The sequence below is a fragment of the Carassius carassius genome, chromosome 17 (assembly GCF_963082965.1).
Source record: "Carassius carassius chromosome 17, fCarCar2.1, whole genome shotgun sequence".
Classification (NCBI taxonomy): domain Eukaryota; kingdom Metazoa; phylum Chordata; class Actinopteri; order Cypriniformes; family Cyprinidae; genus Carassius; species Carassius carassius.
The window spans coordinates 10955561-10974880 of record NC_081771.1 but is presented as its reverse complement, the minus strand read 5'-3'; the positions used below and the strand labels follow the sequence as shown (position 1 = coordinate 10974880).

At 35.8% G+C, this 19320-nt stretch overlaps 1 protein-coding gene across 2 annotated transcripts in view; it reads left to right on the top strand.

Annotated features, from left to right (window-relative positions):
- Window positions 1-19320, top strand: part of LOC132160509 (P protein-like) — an 85180-nt gene that overhangs the window by 12102 nt on the left and 53758 nt on the right. For both annotated transcript variants that reach the window (XM_059570179.1, XM_059570178.1), the window contains 11 exons: window positions 413-586; window positions 914-971; window positions 1106-1178; window positions 1729-1889; window positions 2600-2682; window positions 2896-3049; window positions 6850-6921; window positions 7668-7733; window positions 9048-9104; window positions 11707-11831; window positions 14185-14323. In XM_059570179.1, the coding sequence (XP_059426162.1) occupies window positions 413-586; window positions 914-971; window positions 1106-1178; window positions 1729-1889; window positions 2600-2682; window positions 2896-3049; window positions 6850-6921; window positions 7668-7733; window positions 9048-9104; window positions 11707-11831; window positions 14185-14323 (1162 nt within the window). The remainder of the gene's footprint in view (window positions 1-412; window positions 587-913; window positions 972-1105; window positions 1179-1728; window positions 1890-2599; window positions 2683-2895; window positions 3050-6849; window positions 6922-7667; window positions 7734-9047; window positions 9105-11706; window positions 11832-14184; window positions 14324-19320) is intronic.

Below are 19320 nucleotides of genomic sequence, written 5' to 3'. Positions count from 1 at the left end.
AACTGCGTAGCATAACAGGCTTTTAACACCTTTCATTAGTTTTAATCTCTATTGTGTGGCTGCAATTAGCATTTAGATGACTGATCGCTTCATAGCGGCAAGAAGTGATGTTTTACTTTGGATGATACTAAAAGTTAGCCAAGAGGGATTTGATTTTCACAACTAAATTTAAAGGTGAAGTGTTTATTCCTTGAGACTTGCGGCAACAGAGGTGGCTTTAAAAATAATGATTATTGTAAACCGGTTTTCCAGGTCAAGCTAATTAAATTTAACCACTAAACAGAAAGTTCTGCCCCAAACTCAAGCCATTGGTTGAGTCAGAAGTCAATCTCTTGGACTGCTCAAACAAACAGAGCAATATTTTGCAAGCACCACAGTGTGTAACCCAGTGTTTTTACACTGTTTTGTGCAGTATAACTTACATGACACTACATGAGCCCAGCCTGGGGTCTGGAGAAGAATCATGGGAGGCAAGCTCTGCTGAATTGGAGAGGAGGTGCAGGCTGGGCAGCGAGGTGACCAGTCTCTCCCACATCACATCCATGGAGAAATGTGAACATTACTTCAAACTGTCATTTCCCATCAGGTACAGCATACACACACTACCATTCAAAATTTGGGGTTACTTATTTTTTTATTTATTTTTTTATTATTCAGCAAAGACATTAAAGACATTTCTGATGTTACAAAAGGGTTCTACTTTAAATAAACACTGTTCTGTTGAATATTTTCTAAAATAAATTACCCTGAATCATGTGACACTTGAGATAAGAGTAGTGGCTGATGAAAATTTAGCTTCACCATCACATAAAAAAAAAAAAAAAAAATATATATATATATATATATTGGGACAATAATTGTATTTCTGTTGCTAGGTAGATGAGATAACATCTGCCTACATTTGTTTTTATAGGCACTGCTTAAGGACAACAAAAATCATCACCATCTTCATCATTGTTGTTCTGTGTTCAGTAGGTTTTCTACTCATCAAATTTACTCCACAGATTTTGTTATATCGAATAAAACCCATTTATGTTCGTTTTACTTAAAAGCTCAATGAACTTGTCAGGCACTCTGAAATAACTATATTTATTTGAATCATCAGCTGTTCTTCAGCATGTATCCTGACAGGGAAAGCCCCTGGAGGATGCTGGCAGTCTCATCCACCGAGAGCTTCTGTATCCTCCCCATTTGTGTACTTTAGAGAATCTGCGTTGTTTGGGTTTGCATTGACTAGATAAATAAGAATCATTAATGCACAAGTCAACTATTGTGATGATGCATGCCACTGCGCTAACTACTCAGACCCTGCGGGGATTTTATGTGTGGTTCGGAGATTGCACTGAAGGGCTGCGCTAATTCATTTCCGTTTCTGTGACAATCTCACCATCTGCTATTTACAGCGGCCTCTGTCATGGTAATAGTCTTGCCTATGACTTCGTGCATAACAGCAGATCTGCCTGATACTTGAAGCAATCTGTGGGTCCTGGAGAGCTTGAGAGATGAATGTGAAGGGTGAACAATGCACTGAAGTGCTTCAAAGTACCTTCTGCTGGTGGGAGGGGATTGTCTGTCCAAAATGAAACCATGGCCAGCTGACATCAGTTTGCAAAACTTTTCCAAAATGCTCATGTTTAAGCTTGATGGATATTTTGTGTTATGTGTTTTCATTGGTAATGTGTTTCCTAGTTTTGTGGACATTTTTCTTAACCTAACTGATCACCGTAGCTATGAATCTTACTGATTTTCGTGACAACTCCCTGCTGAAGCTGCAGGTTGGTGGGCCGTTTTTGGGGGGGATGGAGGCAGTACAAGAGGCCCAGGAGTATATTCTGATCCAGGTGGAACAGACTGAAGAGGCGGGGTCTCGCCGGAGAAGAACTCAGCAGGTTAGAGTTGTTTCAACAGAGCCAAATCGAAGAGTTATGTTCTTCACACTACCAGCAGATTAAGCTAATGTTAAATATAATTAGACTGTCAATTTGGCCACACAAAAAAAGTTTGTTTATGCTTTAATAAAATAGTTCGGGGTCAGATTTTTAAAAATGTTTTTGAAAAATCTTTTCAAATCAAAATTACAGGAAAAACCGTAATATTGTGAAATATTGTTACAGTTTATTGCAGTGATGGCAAAGCTGAAATTCCTTCGGAAATTATTTGAATATGCCGATTTTGTGATCAAGAAGAATTTTTTATTAATAGAATTTCTGAATATATAAAAAAATTATCTCATCTCTTATGATGAAAACAATTGTGCTACTTATATATGTTTGTAGAAGCTGTAATACATTTTGTCAGGATTCTTTGTTGAGTAGAAGTTCTTAAAAAAAACAAGAAAACAACAAAAAATTAACTTACTGACCCCAAACTTTTGAATGGAATTGTACTGTAAATTATTTATATACTGTAATAATAAAAAAATGCCTCATAGTTTTATATTAATGTATATAATGCAAATGCATTCATTTTAAGGAGTCCCTTATAAGTATCCAAATACTTTTTGAGGATGCTGTATGTAAAATACATTTAATTAAAATTAAAAGATTAAAAGAGATTATTCTATACATTCAGAATACAAACTGTAGTATTTTTCGAACAGGTGCTATATAACTGGACTATACCATTGCATTCCCAACGAAGTGACCAAATTCTGAGAACAAGGACATTCGAAATGGTTAGCAGGTAAGACCAAACAAACAAAATCAGTTGCTCTATATTTTAAAAAGTAAAATAATATTGTCATACTATTAATTGTCATCAGATTTTTAAATTGTGTTAACAGTTCAGTAAATGCGATCATTTTATAATGTGGGTTATGCACATTATTTTCCTGTAATGGTGCATGCTCTAGTGTGTCTCCTTCTCTCTAATCTTTCTCTTTCTTTTGCCCTCCAGCGCTCATATTCTGATCAGTGTGCAGGCCTTTCTGTTAGACAGTCAGGTGGTTCCTCTGTCCATGACTCACCAGTCACTCTATGTAACCGTGGAAACACAGGTGCTTATCGCTGGATTGATCCTGGCAGGAGTCTATGTGCTCATCATCTTTGAGGTAAAATACGAGGTGTCGGTGTGAAGACATTATTTTCACCCCGCACGGTAATCCTTTCAATGGTCTTTCATGACTCATCCCATATTTCATCCCCATAAACAAGATCATCTCGGCTGTTTTGCCACACTGACTCTGTGTGGCGTCGTCTGAGATTTGCATGTGCACATCTGTAGTCTTTTGTATCTCCTCTGGAAGAGTAGATGCCATGCTGGGTATGTTATTCATAAACTTTCTAAAGTTGTGCTTGTAAATCCAGCACTACACTGAGATGTCTTTGACAGTAGCTATTCATAAAGTGACTGAGGTCTTTTTTTTCTTTTTCATTTGTATCTGTACTGCTGTTGAGCACTAGAGGTCACTAGGCTCTACTAATGCTATCAGGAAGAGCTTTCTGCTCACCCACACTGACTGCGATTCCACAAAAATACACAATGTTTTAAGCCTCTGAAACATTGTAAATGAAATATTTTGAGGTGAATTCAAGAAGAACAATGTGACCATATGAACTCTTGTACAAAATGTTGGATGTGCCCTTGCTTCCATTGAAACTCAAAAACTGCCAATGCAGCTCATGCAGCCCGAGTGCAGCTGTCAGTCAAATCAATAAGGGAAATAATTACTAAGACATTCTTAAAATTCATGTTAATTTTTCAATTAAACTGTTCACTCGAACTTGATCATTTCATTTGATATAAAAATGTAAATGACAAAAGAGTGCAAAATAGGTGCATTTTCACTAGTGGTCTCTTTTGGACTATATAAAAACACAATTTTCTGGTCTTTTTTGATTATGACACTAATTCACCTTAAAAATTATTAATTTCTGATTTTATATATTTATTTACTTTTTTGTTCACTTTCATACTATGTTCGTCATGTCAGTCTGAACAACTAGAGCCATAAAGAGCCTTACAGCAAAACACTCCTCCACATTTTTAACTTCCTCTTCTCCCTGTAGTGCACACTTTTTTTTTTAAGAGTTTTGCGAGAAAGTGGCGCTTTAGTGTGGCTCCAGGGGGACATGAGGGCAGAGGGGACCTCCTTTTCTAATTACATTTATTTCTTCAGGAGGGACAGCATGCTGCGTGTCGAAGAGTTTAATTAGACCTTTGTGAGAATGCTAATGGAGACTTTGGGGGCCCATGTTTCCACTTTTACCGTTAATACTAATGCTTCACAACTATGGCTACACTGTCATCAAGGAGCTGAGAAAATAAAAATAATGTTTTTAAAAGTGAACTAATGAACAAATTTGATGTTGAATGGGTGAGTCATAGTTAGTTTATTTATTATGCTTTTAAAATAGAGGAGCGTTACATCTGTGATCATCTATTTATAAGAAATTTCCCCCAAATCCCTTCCCAGTGAGAACACATCCAGTATCTGAGAATGGATTACAGATGAGGTTCATCAGATAATCCCATTGTTGAAGACTGCATTATATTATATTATATTAATTTTCTCTGGACATGAGAAAACATTAAAACTTTAATTAAGAGAAAATATTACAACTTCATTCAACTATGAGATGTATATGAACTAGTTCCCAGGCTTTTTAGAAATCATCAAAAAGTGTTGGAAAAACAGTAACTTTGCTGTCCAACTGAGTGCAGTCTGTCCATTTTTAATGATGAATATCTCACACATAACACAGCATGACATTTGACTAGAAGTAACATAACAACTAAACAACACTTGCTCATACAGTCAATCTCATACAGTCTGAATGTATCGCTAGCTTTTTGATCTTGATTTTAATACTAGGAAATACAGCCGCCATTACTCAGTCCAATTATAATTAAAATATTGCTGTTTTTCATGTATTGATCTAAATGGCAAATGATGTAGCCAAATAGATGTGTGTGTGCCAGAAGGAAGGTGCAGTTGCCCAGATTGTGCCTTCATAATCAGCTTTTAATAGACTGCTGAATCAGATGATATACTACAGTACTAAATATTAAGAAAAAAAAATTTGAATATAATTTTTCGACATTGAGTTACACATTACATTATCAGCATAGCCATTTTAGTGGGAAAAAAGAAAACTTTTAAATGAAGTCTTATGTGTTGAAAGCATTACCATAGATTTGTATAAAAACGAATGATCATATTATTGTGCATAATTTGCACTCTTCAAAAGAGTCTTGTCATTCAGTGGAAGTAAGAATATCTGTCATCATAATAAATGTTTTACACAGTAGTTCACAGGGCTGACTTAATTAGCAACCAAAGTGCAGAATCTTAAATTTTTGTTAAATTTTCTTTTATCTTTAGAATCTTCCAAAACTTTGTTTATTTCCAAGTTAAAATAGACTTGAATAGCATTACAGATTCCGCAGAAGTTTGTGTTCTCAGACATTTGTACTCCATTGTACATAAGGAAGCATTTGTTTTATCGGCCTTGGCCTGTTCTTCCTATCTGCATTGTATAGCAGCTTAGTGATAATCCTCCGAACTGATCTAGAATCAGCACTCTGAAAACTACTTTGATTACAAGGGCTCAGATGGTGAGTTTCATCAGCAGCTCTGACAGCTAAAACTCATTCCGAGAGAGGGCAAAACCTAAAATCTGAGATATATAACAGTATGATATGCTTATAAATATTGGTATGCCTTAAAAGATTCATGAATAATGCATCTTCACAATCTAATTGCCGATATCTTGTAAACATTTTAATAATGGCTGATAGATTATTCTTAAATTAGACTAGAGTTGCAGTTTCTCAGTTACTGGGGGGCTTTGAGTATAAAACTAACATTACATCTCACACAGGCACATTTTGACTTTTCATTTAGCCATAAACTGTTTCTTACCCTATAATTGAGAGTAATTGGTTTAAACCACAAAACAGAGAAACATTAGTCTCAGAGGATACTTTCTTATGCGAAGCAGCACAATATATATTTATGTTGCTGATTAATTCTGCTCAGAAAGCAGTGTTCAACCATTTATCTTAATGACCTGTTTTAGACTTACAATCACAACATTGCACCAAGTGTTCCTCCCCCTCAGGGAAGTTGTCGGACTGACACAGATTACTTGTTCCTTCGAGACTGGAGTCATTAGCTTTTACCCAACATGTTCTGTACTCATTGCCCTTCTTTGGCTCTTCTAGCTGATTACAAGCTCTTGTAATGACTGCTTCATCTTGGCACATGACTCTGAAAGAGGTGCATCAGAGAAAGTCTGATTCAGGTGTTCCAGTCAAGTGCTCTCACCAGGAAAACAGATGTTGAAGATGCTGATATCTGACAGTGCACTTTAAGGCGGTGCTTTTAGTCCAGAGGCTGATTGAAGAGCAGAAATCTAGAAGACGCTGTCGACTGACACGTATATATCCTTGTGATTTGGCATTTATCATTTGATTGTAAGAGTGCATAAAAGGGGCAGAATGAGTTTAATGTAAGAAATGAGATTTGAACACACCCCTAATCCCAAGCATTACAATTTTGTGATACCTCATATCATCCAGCTTGTTGAGATGAGTTGTGCTATTACTTTTCTAAGCAATCAGACTTATGATTTTTGCTTGGCAGGTGAAAAAATAGTGAGAAAACCATACTGGCTTTCAATGTAAAGAAAGATCATGATATGATAAAGAAATTGGGGCAGTAAGCATCCACTTACAACATGCCGCATAGCAACATGCCAAAAACACTCAGAACATCTTAGTGAGCCCATAGCACAAATCTAGTTTGTGTTACATTGTGCCCATTGATATATGACCAGGTTTATAACAACATTTCCAAAATATATAGTATTTCAATTGTGAGTAAAAATGTTGCATCTGTGTTTGCAGATTGTTCACCGCACTCTGGCTGCAATGTTAGGATCCCTGGCTGCTCTGGCAGCACTGGCTTTCATTGGAGATGTAAGTTTTAGAGAATGTAATTTATTCTATTCTGATGAAGAGTTGGACTCTGGGATTTTATTAATGTTGAGAACTGCAGTGATGGTCTTGTGTTTTATTAGCTTATGAGCAAAGCAACATTCTGTCATGTGCAGAAGTCTGTATAAATAATAAATCGTGGCAAATTCAAATTACAGTTCACGAGCTTCAGAGTATTTTATATATATATATATATATATATATATATATATATATATATATATATAAAATACTTATATAATTATATACACACACACACAGTATATGATAAAAGACACTGACATTTACACAATTAACTAACCGGGCTATTTAACTTAAATGGGATATCAGTGGTAATTGCACTGATTTACTCTAATGTGCTAAAATCTTGCTTTCTCATTGCAGCTCTGAGTATTAGTTATTGTATTCCAGAAACTGGAGATAAGTACGTTATTTGAGCATGAGTAAAATTACTCAGTGAACTTCTGTCTGTTTGATAGATGGAGTGTCCTTTAAAAAGACCCATAGCTCCCTAGTCTCAAATGTCTTTTTTTTTAACTAAAAACTTTAAACTTTCAAATCCAGTAAACAGAATACAGTAAGAAGGCCTAAATGGTATGGTAATTGATGCAATTATTGAAAAAATTCAGAAAACCCAGTTAAGACTAGGATGTGAAAATGTTCTTTTGTATCTGAGGAAGGAGATAAACAGATGATGACTATTTCATCTCACTGTCTTTTTACTGTAGAGGCCGAGTCTGATGACTGTTGTAGAATGGATTGACTATGAAACTCTTGCATTGCTGTTTGGAATGGTAAGCATTTTTCTAACAGGTCTAGAAGCGCTCCAGAACTTTTTTACTCAGTTAACCTCAGTAGGAGGGTTCCAAAGAAATATATTAAATATAAACTCACAGCAGGGCTTTTCAAATGATAAAAGTAAAAAAAAAAAAAAAATCGTATTTGTTGTGCTTGCTTTTTTAGCACTATCACTGTCATTCTTAAAAAATATATATATTAAAAAAAAAAACAGAAAAACGGTGCTCTGTTTGTACTATGAGGATGTGTGCAGTTACATTTAGATGAAACTGGACTTATAACTTTGTGATAAAATAGGCAAAAAATACCACAGATGGAATTACACATGCCAAATCTCGCAACCGTCATCATGTTTTCTTCAGATAAAACCTAGTAATTTAATTCTTTCATAGAGCATTAAACCTGGTGTAATGAGATGCTTTAACCTTCCTGTTGGAGAAAGTTGCCCTGCTACTGTAAGTGCTTGACAGTCTGACAAAGCCCCTTATCCAACCCTTAACCCCAACCTACATCAGTCTCTCAGGCTGCTCAGCCTGCCAGGCACTTCTTTAATGTGCTGTTAACCTACAGTAATGCTACTGTTAGAAAGAATTCCTCAGGGCGTTACTTGCGTTGCATGTACTGTACATTGCAGCAGCACAGTCGGTTGAAATGTTTGCTAGGTGTGGCTGGTGGTCTGCATTAGTCATTAGTCCATATTTTACATGTTAATGAAACACAATGTGACCAAAAAATATGAATACACATTAAGAACACACAGCCTCTCTAATATTATTTCTGAAGTGCCACCCTTTTCAAGATCTCTGTTTGTTCAGTGTCTGTCTCCATGGAAACAAATACATTCAATCAGCCCTCATCCAGAAGACTACATGTAGGAGTATTTGAGGAAAAGCATAAAAGAAAATCAGAGACTGATGATAGAGAATGAATCATAGCATCTGTCAATTTTAAAGACTGGCTATCAAAGAGACTGAGAGCCATTTTACATTAGACACATTTGCTTTAAATAAACTCAGAAATATTGATGTTTCACTTTATTGATTTTCTATAATTCGAAGATGTCTGTTTCTGTATCTCAAGGCAAAAAAATAAATAAATAGAAATTCAGAGAAGTATATATGTGGCATGAAATTCAGAGAAGTATATATGTGGCATGAAATTCAGAGAAGTATATATGTGGCATGAAATTGAGTGAGAGACCGTGTGGTATTTGAGACATAATGTGATTTTATAGCGACACGTGGCAGTAAGCACTAAAAATAGAAACCATGAAATGTTCAAGTCTTATAACCCTTCCTATTTACTTTCAGATGATACTGGTGGCAATATTCTCTGAGACCGGTTTCTTTGATTACTGTGCAGTGAAGGTGAGCTTTCTCAATAATCATGTTGCATATGCTTGTTTGTGATTTGTTTAGCAGAGGTCTGCTTAAGTCTTGGTTTCTGAGAGACTTATTTCATCATATCCTTTCTAAAATTAGTCCTCTCAATCTATCCCACCCACCTTAACATATGCAGGTAAAATTATATACAGTTATATGCCTTATATACTTACATATACAACTACTAATGTTTAGTCAGAAACAACAAGGTAGCGTGTGAACTGCTGCTATTGATTCAGTCTGATATGCTTTCATTTTACATTATTGATGTCCCTATTTTTGATTTAGTCTCTGTAATCCCATCATGCTATTTTCCCCAGTAAGCTTTGTGGAAAAGCAGCAGAGCTATTACGATAGCTGCCCTGAAAATCATTCACTCTTATGCAAAGTGAGGAGAACCCCACAAATGTTTTATATATGAAATTTATGGGGAAATATTGAGCCCCAATAGAGATGTGAAAAGGAATCAGATGGAACAAATCTTTGTTAAATGATGCAAACGTTTATAAATCATGAAGAAAATGGGTTAGATTTAATGAAAGCCTAAAAATAAATCTTAGGATGAGCTTCATTGGATAAATATCGCAGTCCTTATTTTCAGGGATTCTGGGGACTGTTGTAAAAGACCTGTTGGAACATTATGGATGTGCCCTGGACATTATGAAGGCACATGCTTATATCCTCTCATCCCATTTATGAATATTAAGAGGGTTCTGGACGAGGACATGTTCCACAATTTAAAATATTGCCATACAAACAACCCTTTTGATTGAACATCATCTCAAGACAACATAAAGTATTTTGCTTTGAAATAAAAAAATCAAGATTATTTTATCCGTGTGTGTGGTCTTGTGTGGTTAAGGCCTGTATACATGAAGAATGATAACTTTAACGATAACAATATTAGTGTCCGCACCAACGCACGGTAATGTTCTGTTTATTATAAACGTGCACTGCAGTTGTTATCTGCGGGTTTAAAGGTGACATATCATGAAAATCTGATTTCTTTTGTTTAAGTGCCACAATCGGGTCTCCGGTGCATCTACCAATTACAACAATTTTTCAAGGAAGCCTTTCTCAGCAAGCTTGTGAAAAAAAATTACATATGACCCTTTATTAATAATATTACTGCCCCTTAATCTGCATGTTTCCCCCAACAGCTAACGCCATGTAAAAAAGTTTGAGCAAAACATGCTAATTGTTCTGTCTTTGGCTGCACTGACGAGCACAGAATTATTTAGAGTCCCAACCTCAGAGGAGACAAGAGAGCAGTGGATTTATTGATTTATTTACTATATATTATGCTGCTGCCACACAGATCTAATATAAACATGCAATTTCTTTCTGGCTGTTTACCTTCACAGACATAACCTACAGTTTTTTGCAACTTGTGTGTTTTAAACATAAACCTGTGTGTATTTGAGAGTTTATGCACAATAAGACATGAAAGAGAACTTAGTTTAATACTCACATGCCATTTGAAAGCCGCTCTCTGTGCATGTGCTTTGGATCCATGTGCTCAGAAACCCCTATATCAGAAGTTTAAACTAATATGGTTTAAAACAAATAACTTTCGTACGATAGACATGATAATCAAAACCAAAAACAAACCGATTGTTTTTTTTTTTGGCAGACAGAGTATCTGAAGAACAAGCTGTAAAGGCAGCGCTCTAATCTGGAAAATGGGGGAGGGGGAGCAGCAGCAGCTCATTTGCATTTAAAGAGATATGCCTGAAAAAAGCATGTTTCTGCTTCCACTCAAAAAGGCATTTTCAAAATGATATAATAAATGATCTGTGGGGTATTTTGAGCTGATAATTCAAAGACAAATTCTGGGGAAACAGGAGTTATATTACATATTGTAAAAAAGGCATAATATAGTGGTCTCAAACTCAATGACTGGAGGGCCTCAGCTCTGCAGAGTTTAGTTCCAACCAGCTCCAACTCACACCTGCTTGGAAGTTTTTAGTAATGCTGATTACTTTGTGCCTTTCACAGTTGTGATATAGGATATTTTATTCTTTCTTTATTGTTAACATTATAGTTATCATCCTTGGTGTGAACAGGCCTTTGCTCTGTTTTTTTTTTTTTGTCAGTTAGCATCTTTTTTTGTCAGGAAGCAGTGACATAATAGGTGGGTTACAACACCCCTGCATTACCACTTGATTAGTATGATTCCAGACAGCCTGATAATGTCTCCATAGCGACAGGCTCTTAAAGTTGGAGGTCTTTTTTTTTGTATTCTTTTCTTTTCAGCCACGAATGAGCAAAAACACTATAGATCAGTGTCAGTTTTTAGACTGAATTCCTCATTAAAGTTCACTTTTGAACATTGTGTTCTGAGACCCTCTCAGAGGACTGCTTTTGATTCTCTGTCTTTGAGGCACTGTTAAATCCATCTCCCCATTCCACTGGAGAATGCTTTGAACACATGATTTTTTTTTTTTATGTTCATAAACAAAGGCAAGCGATTTTGGGGTTTAATTTATTTTTGACCCAGTTAGTTTTCATTAATGAGAAGTTACGAGAAAAATCAAACCTTTGTAAACCAAGGATTCCCAACAGTGTTCTGTATGTCTCCACACAGGCATATCAGTTATCACGAGGAAGAGTTTGGCCCATGATTATGATTCTGTGCCTAATTGCGGCCGTTCTGTCAGCCTTTCTTGATAACGTCACAACCATGATGCTCTTCACCCCTGTTACAATCAGGTAATGGTCTCTCTTCCTGAAACAGAGTCTCTTTCTCTCTTAATATCTCTTTTGACTTATTTTTTAACCCTGTTTAGTAATACAAGTCTATGTGACAAGTAATCACACTGGAATAAACTTTAAAATACAATGTTCTGAGGTTGAAGCCACAACATGTGAGACTCCATAGAAAACCTCCAGAATGCCTTTCCCAATAGACATTCTTTGTAAGTGATTTGCTGTAAAACTTGACTTCCTTTTTATTTTTATTTTTATGAGGGACAAATTCATTTCTTTGGTAAGTGACAGCATGCCACAGATGCTATCAATAGAGCTTAATTTGCATTGAACTTGGAACATTTCTCCAATAAAGAATAAACTTTTGTTAAGAAGTTTGTTAAGCTGAACTGCTACTACAAAAAAAACAAAATAAAAAATAAAAAAAACCAAGGAGAGATTCCAAGAGGCCTTGGCTTTTATGCTGACAAGAATTTCTCTGTTAGTCTGTGCTTAGATTTATATGAGGATTCAATAACTCATGTCTCCATGCTATAAACGTCCCACCTCATTGCTCTTTTCAGCTCCATTTGAGCTTATTTTCTTCCATCTTTTCACCGTTGCACGTTGTCCCTCAATGTGATTTATTGGTGCCTGTGCACATTATATTTGTGTTCTCAAGTCATTTATATGTTTTATATCCTGATGTACAGCATCATTTACATATCATTTGTTTAGCAATGTTTAGGACACCCTACATGTGATATGAACCAATTAGGCGTCATGTAGTATTGTTTTATGTCTGATCCCTGCTTAAAAAAAGGGCCAACAAAGCATATCTTTTTTCATCTTTTTTTTTGTATTTTCATCCTCATGCAAAATTAATCCGTCAAATTCTTATCATCTTATGTAGACATTAAAAGTAAATCTCTTCTGTTGTACGATAAAATAAATCTATATTTCACAAGTAGCCATTAAAAAGTTATACGTTGCCTCAGCATTTTCATGGCACTGCTAGTGAGAAATGACTCCTTTTTTTGATTATGCATCACCAATAGCATCTTCAAACACCTTCGGGGTTTCAGGGTTCAGAGACACAGTACACACACACACACACACACACACACACACACACACACACACACACACACACACACACACACACACACACACACACACACACACACACACACACACACGTTAAAGAACGAATTTGAGAAATTAGAGAGTTCAGCTTTTCGTTGACAGGCAATTTGCTTGTGCAAGAGTTTTTTAATGCCAATTTAGCAGGGGAACTGATTTATCTTTAGATTTGCTTGAAAATCTCAGCTTAACGTTTTGCTGCTGAAGAATCGTGTCCTCACCTTTTTTCATATTTTATGGTAAAACATATTAGTCTGTGTAAAACTACAAAAGCTAGGATGCTACAATGCTAGGACATTGTGGTGGTTGCCATGTTGTTGCAATGTGGTTGTTAACCCTAGTGAAAAATAGGTATACTAAAATGTACTTGAAATGCATTTATTATTACTACAAATACATTTACATTATTTACGTACCTGTACTTAATAAAATTACCCTGCAACTGTACTTTTAGTTAACTAAACTGGTATACTTAAAGTCTGCTAAACTGAAACAAATAATTTTGTACTTAATGCACTTTAATTGTGCGTAAGTAGTGCAGAAGTCCAACTAAAGATGCACTGAAGTATATTTGATTGTGCTAAAGTGGAGCTATTGGAAGTATACTTCAGGTACACTTTGCATTTCTTGCATTTAAAGACTAATACAGTATACAGTATATTATTCGATTTATATTAATATTTTATTTAAAGATCATGCAATCTTCATCAGTGTGCATTGTGCTCAAGTAGTACTCCAAATAACGTTGATTATAACTTTTAAATCAATAAGTCTTGAGTGATATGTCAGTAATATGTTAACAGATTTTAACTATACTTAGTACAGAATAAATATATTTGAAATATATTACCTTTTTTATAGGTGGAAGGTATTCTGTGTGTGTTTTTTTGCATGTTTTATGTTCTACCAGACAAAAATCATAGAAGTAGGATTGGATTAGTTCAGTTCAGTTCAGTTTCAGTTTATTGTCCCCTAAGGGAAACTTGTCTTAAAGCCAGGTAAACACACAGGTAGCACAACAGGTAAACAATAGAATAACAATACAAACTACTAATTAAAAACACTGTTTCACTACTACTCATCTAGATCAAGAATTGTGCAAGGCAGATAATAGTACACCTTTTCTCAAAAAATGACTAGTGAGCATTTAACTTTTATGTAACATGTTTGCATTGCATTGGTGTTCCAGGAACAACAGGTCTAATCAAGTTTTGTAATGTCTTCCGTACATTAGGTTATGTGAAGTGCTCAATCTGGACCCCAGGCACGTCCTGATTGCCGAGGTCATCTTCACTAACATCGGAGGAGCTGCCACAGCTGTTGGAGATCCACCCAATGTCATCATCGTATCCAATCAGGATCTGCGTAAAAAAGTAAGTCATTAATTCCCACCGTACTTATTTGATGCTGGGTTATTCACGGGTGAAAGGATATTGTGCTACTGTCGTGTGCCTGTTGAGAATGTCTCGGGGAGCTTGTTGGACAAATTATACATGACTGCACAAATAAACAAAAACACACAGACACAAGCATGTGGCATAGAATGATAGCCTTGTGCCAAAACACGCTGTCACTATCTACTCAAGGCTAAAACACCATGGCATCCTGTCTTACACCTCAGACTATTAATTATGTAGGAATACTTCTTGCCAGCTTTAGTTACACTCTGCCAAACTCTCTCTCTCTCTGTCTCTCTTGCTCTCTTTCTCTCAGGAGAGTTGAAATCTTTTAACTTTAGTAAAAACTAAATGGGAAACCTGTACAATCATTGTGTACAAACTCTGAGACCAACAATTTTTGACTAAGGGTAGGGCTGGGACAACGCGTCGAGGTCATCGATGACGTCGGCGCAAAAAATACGTCGACGCAAAATATGTGCATCGATACGTCGACCTGTTTTTATTTCTCTAAAAAACGTTTACCTTATGTGCGCTGAATATACGCGATGGCCGGATCAACATTCTGTCCAATGTTAAGGCTGTCAAAGCCTTATTTGATCGGTGAGTGATGTAGAATATAATGACTGTGCTGCGCCTGACAGGGCGCGTACGAGAGAGAGGCCCGGCTGTGCACGCGCACTCACAGTCTTCAAACAACGTGAGCGCTTCTTGCTCTCTCCCTCGTGCATATTAATCAAAATCATTAAACACGATAGAAAAAGGGCGAAACACCCAAGTTTCACGCGCGCTCGCGCACTCACAGTCTTCAAACTACACGAGCGCTGTCTTGCTCTCTCTCTCTCTCTCTCTCTCTCTCTCTCTCTCTCGCTATCTCTCTCTCTCTCTCCCTCGTGCATATTAACCAAAATCATTAGACACGATAGAAAAAGGGCGGAACGCCAAAGTTTCACGTGGAGCATTCTGAGATTTTTTTTTCTACATGACAGGCTGCTGGCTCCCACTGTTAATTTTTATTTTTTATTTTTTATTTTTTGGAAAAGCACTCTCTGTATTAGCTTAAAGCCCTAAAGTTTACATTGGTTACTGTATTCTTTCAATTGCTCTAAACAAGTATTTTGGGTGAACTTTTTTATTGAATGCTAGACATCAAGTTGTTGTTATTTTCATCTGAAAGAAGAACTTTTTTTCAGTAAGCTAGGCCCTATGTGTTCAGTAAGCTTGTTTTAGTAAGCTATGTGTTTTCAAAGCTTCAAGGTTTTATTGAATGCTGTCTCTATACAAATGCAAAGTAATGCATTCTTAGTCAGTCTTTTATTTTGTAATTTTAAGAGCAATAAACATATATTGCAATGTTAAGGAATTCATGTTTTTTTCATTCAGATATGTAAATCAACATGTATAAATTGTTAGTAGTCAATTAATGGGGAGATAATCGAAATCGAATCGGTCTGAAAAATTAATCGTTAGATTAATCAATGCATCGAAAAAATAATCGCTAGATTAATCGTTTTAAAAAATAATCGTTTATCCCAGCCCTAACTAAGGGTATACGGGATGTTTGGCTGCAATAGACTTGTTACTCACAGTATCTCTCCTGTTTTGACATACTATGCAGAAACAGCATGTAAGGTATTGACACATTGCACATCAAAAAAAAAAATCAAGGTCATTTAGACAGTTTTATTTGTCATATTACCATTCAAGTGTAAATATCTTATTCTTATTAATGTAAATTAGATATACTGTATATAGAAAAAACAATACGTTACACTTTATTTTAAGGTGTTCTTGTTACAATGTAATTATACATTTAAGTACTAAGTAGTATTAATTAATGGTTAGGGTTAGGATTAGTGTTTGGCTGGAATACTGTCATCTACTATGTTGGAGTGTCAACCAGTTATTGGCGCTGGATTATTTATGATATTATGTATGTGTACTATTAACATGTTATCAGTATTTCATTTTTAAATGGTTCTCATTGATATCAGTATATTGTGACACTCCTACTTGGTTATGCACTGTGTGAAACAGATCTTATTGTGTGATACTTGATGCTGTTGAAGGTACAACGAAGCAATGCCTGTGGATGCAAGTGATTACAAAATAGGTCTGCAACATCGGCTTGTACTTTCCTAACATAATCACAGAAGTTTATTTTTTCGTTGTACAACTTCAAAGTCTATGAGCAAACTATTTCAATCAAACCCTAACTCGCAGGAAAACACAATTTAAAGTTCCGTCCTGCCAGTTGGACAAGGTCACAGGCAGGCTGAATAATCTCCAGGTTTATGATGTGACCTCAAAGCACAAAGTCTTGTGTGGTCTTCTTTGAGGCTTGTGTAATATTGGCTTGATTTGAAAAGGCGAGGGAACATTTTGTGATTTATTATTCACTTTAATTGAGGAGACAGAACAGTGTGACCCAGGTTGTGATTGATTAAAATGTTCATGCATGACCTCATCGGTTGTATGGCTAAATTCACAGTATATGTCTTGGAGCTTATTCTGTCTGTATTTGAGTGTCTGCCAGTTTGTCTTTTTGTAGTCGTGTTAGTTGTTTTATAGCCCTTATTTAGGATTATGGATATGAACGGCTAACCCTTTGAGTGCACTTCATAACACAACAGAAGTATGCGTTCTCTGCGTTCTTGGCATTGCCGCAAGCTGGCATTAGCGTAAACTGTCTGTTTCTAAAGCTAGTTTTCTCTTTTAAATCAGAGAAGGGGCAGTATGAAGAGAATGTTGCTGAGCAGGTTAGATCTCATAAGTACGTTTACCTGAATAATAACAAATCTGATTCAATAGCGAAGACATTTGAAGCTAGATCTATCATCCCATGAGATTTGTTATCGTCTCCATAGTGTAAGAACAAGCATACGGGACTGTGGCAATTTTGTGTGTGTGTTCAACGGGACTGTGCTCGCAATGCTTTAGTTGAGCATTTGCATAAAGTATACTTCAGGCCTAAATGATGCAGCTTGTTGAGGTGTACCTGGGGATTTACAATACAACAGACAATGAAAATCCCATAGATGTGTATTGAAATTGTATTGGCACTAGACTGAGGAAACAGAACATTATACAGACTTTCGCCATATCCGAATATGTGTACTTTCATAATATATAGTAGACAGTGAAGGGTATATTACTTACAAATTGTAGTCTATTACTGATTACATATTACATGATCAAAACTGTAGTTAGTCATGTAATCTACTGTAGGTCACTATAATCTGACTACTTTTTAGACTACTTTTAGATTACATTTGATCTAACTAGTTTTAAACTTACCATTAAACATATACCATATACTTCTCTCTCTCTCTCTCTCTCTCTCTATATATATATATATATATTTTATAAAAACAATGCAAAATGCATTAAACATTACGTAATACAATGGTTTCCCAAACTAGGCTTAATGTAATAACTGGAGTGGGTTTGTGAGTTGATAAAAAAGCTAAACCAAAAATAATTTAAACATTATGCTTTTATTTGTTTACCTGCATGTCATTTTGGTCCATTAACCAATATCAGAGAACTGTTTGGGAATCCCTGCATTTCATGAACGAACATTAATAAACACACGAAAACCACAAAGACATTACACAAATATTTTTGTCCAGACTTTCAAAATCAACAGTTACTGAAGGTGATTGGATATGATGAGTGTTTAGTAGCTTGCATAATTATTTGTCGAATGTATGGTCTAATTGCTTAAGAGGTGCTTTTCCCTCAAATTCAGAAGCACATTTATTTACATGCAATTTGTGAATATAGTCAGAGCTAAACGGAATGAATCTGTAAGTTATGAATCATTTACGACGGCAAGTTCTTCTTCCATAAAAGCATGTATGCTAGTGTATGTGTTAGTGCATATGGTCAAAATGTATGTCAGTAAGTAGCCTACATGTACAGGTAAGTGTCCAGCTAAAGCCCTGAATGAGACACAGAGGACGAGATAGAGCACTTTCATCTCCGGCTCTGGATGCTGATTAAAGATGCTCTCTTTAGAGCCACTCTACCCTGCAGCTCTTCTGTCACACACTACCACAGACACAATGGCTAAGACACAGAACCGTGTGTGTGTGAGTATCAGTGCAAAAAAGAAAGGGAGGGGAAAAGGGGCGGCTAAAACAAAATAGGAGATCCATCTTTTTCTGACAGTCTATTTAAAAGGCTACACGCCAAAAGAACAACTATATGCCTAAAATCCTCAATCCATTCAGAGCCATACATTTTGATGTCATATAAACATCTTGTCAGAGAAACTGATTTCCAGCACCATCACACTTTCTGACAGAGATGGATGAATTAGTGTGTGAAATTAGCTGTTTTAATCAAGTGCTGCTTCACATTTTAAGTGCGTTTTAAAGGGAGAATCTCAAGGGTGACTTGAAGGGTCAAGCAAAGGTAAAGAGAGGAGTTTGGTAATGCACACGATTTTTTCAGAAGTCATCATAGCAAAAGATTAATAGTTAGTTAGGGCTAATTTTCACATGAATCAAAAATTTCACAAGGGTTGACACAATATTTTAATTTTTAATTAGCGCATAAATTCTGTTAATAGTTTTGTTGTCAGAATTATTGTCGAAAACTGGTTCGAAAACACATTTTGGAGACTCCAATTTCTGAGGTCTATGTCCATTGAAACTTTATCTGCTGCCTAGGGATCCTTTCTTGGCTATTTAGAAAAACTAGCTGCCCAACCAACATCTTAATATTTTGCAGCACTAGTCCTGTATTTAATTTAAAAGGTATTGCACATACATGCATTTTTATTGTTTTTATTTTATTTTGTTATATTTATTTGTTTTTATGTTTTTTTTATTTATTATTTATTATTTTCTTTGATAGTGCATGTGAAGTCTGCAACAGTGTTGTTTGTTCTGTGTTGCACTATGAAAAATCCTTAAAATAAAAAGGAAACACAAAATTGAAAAAAGGAAACACATTTTAGAAAGGAG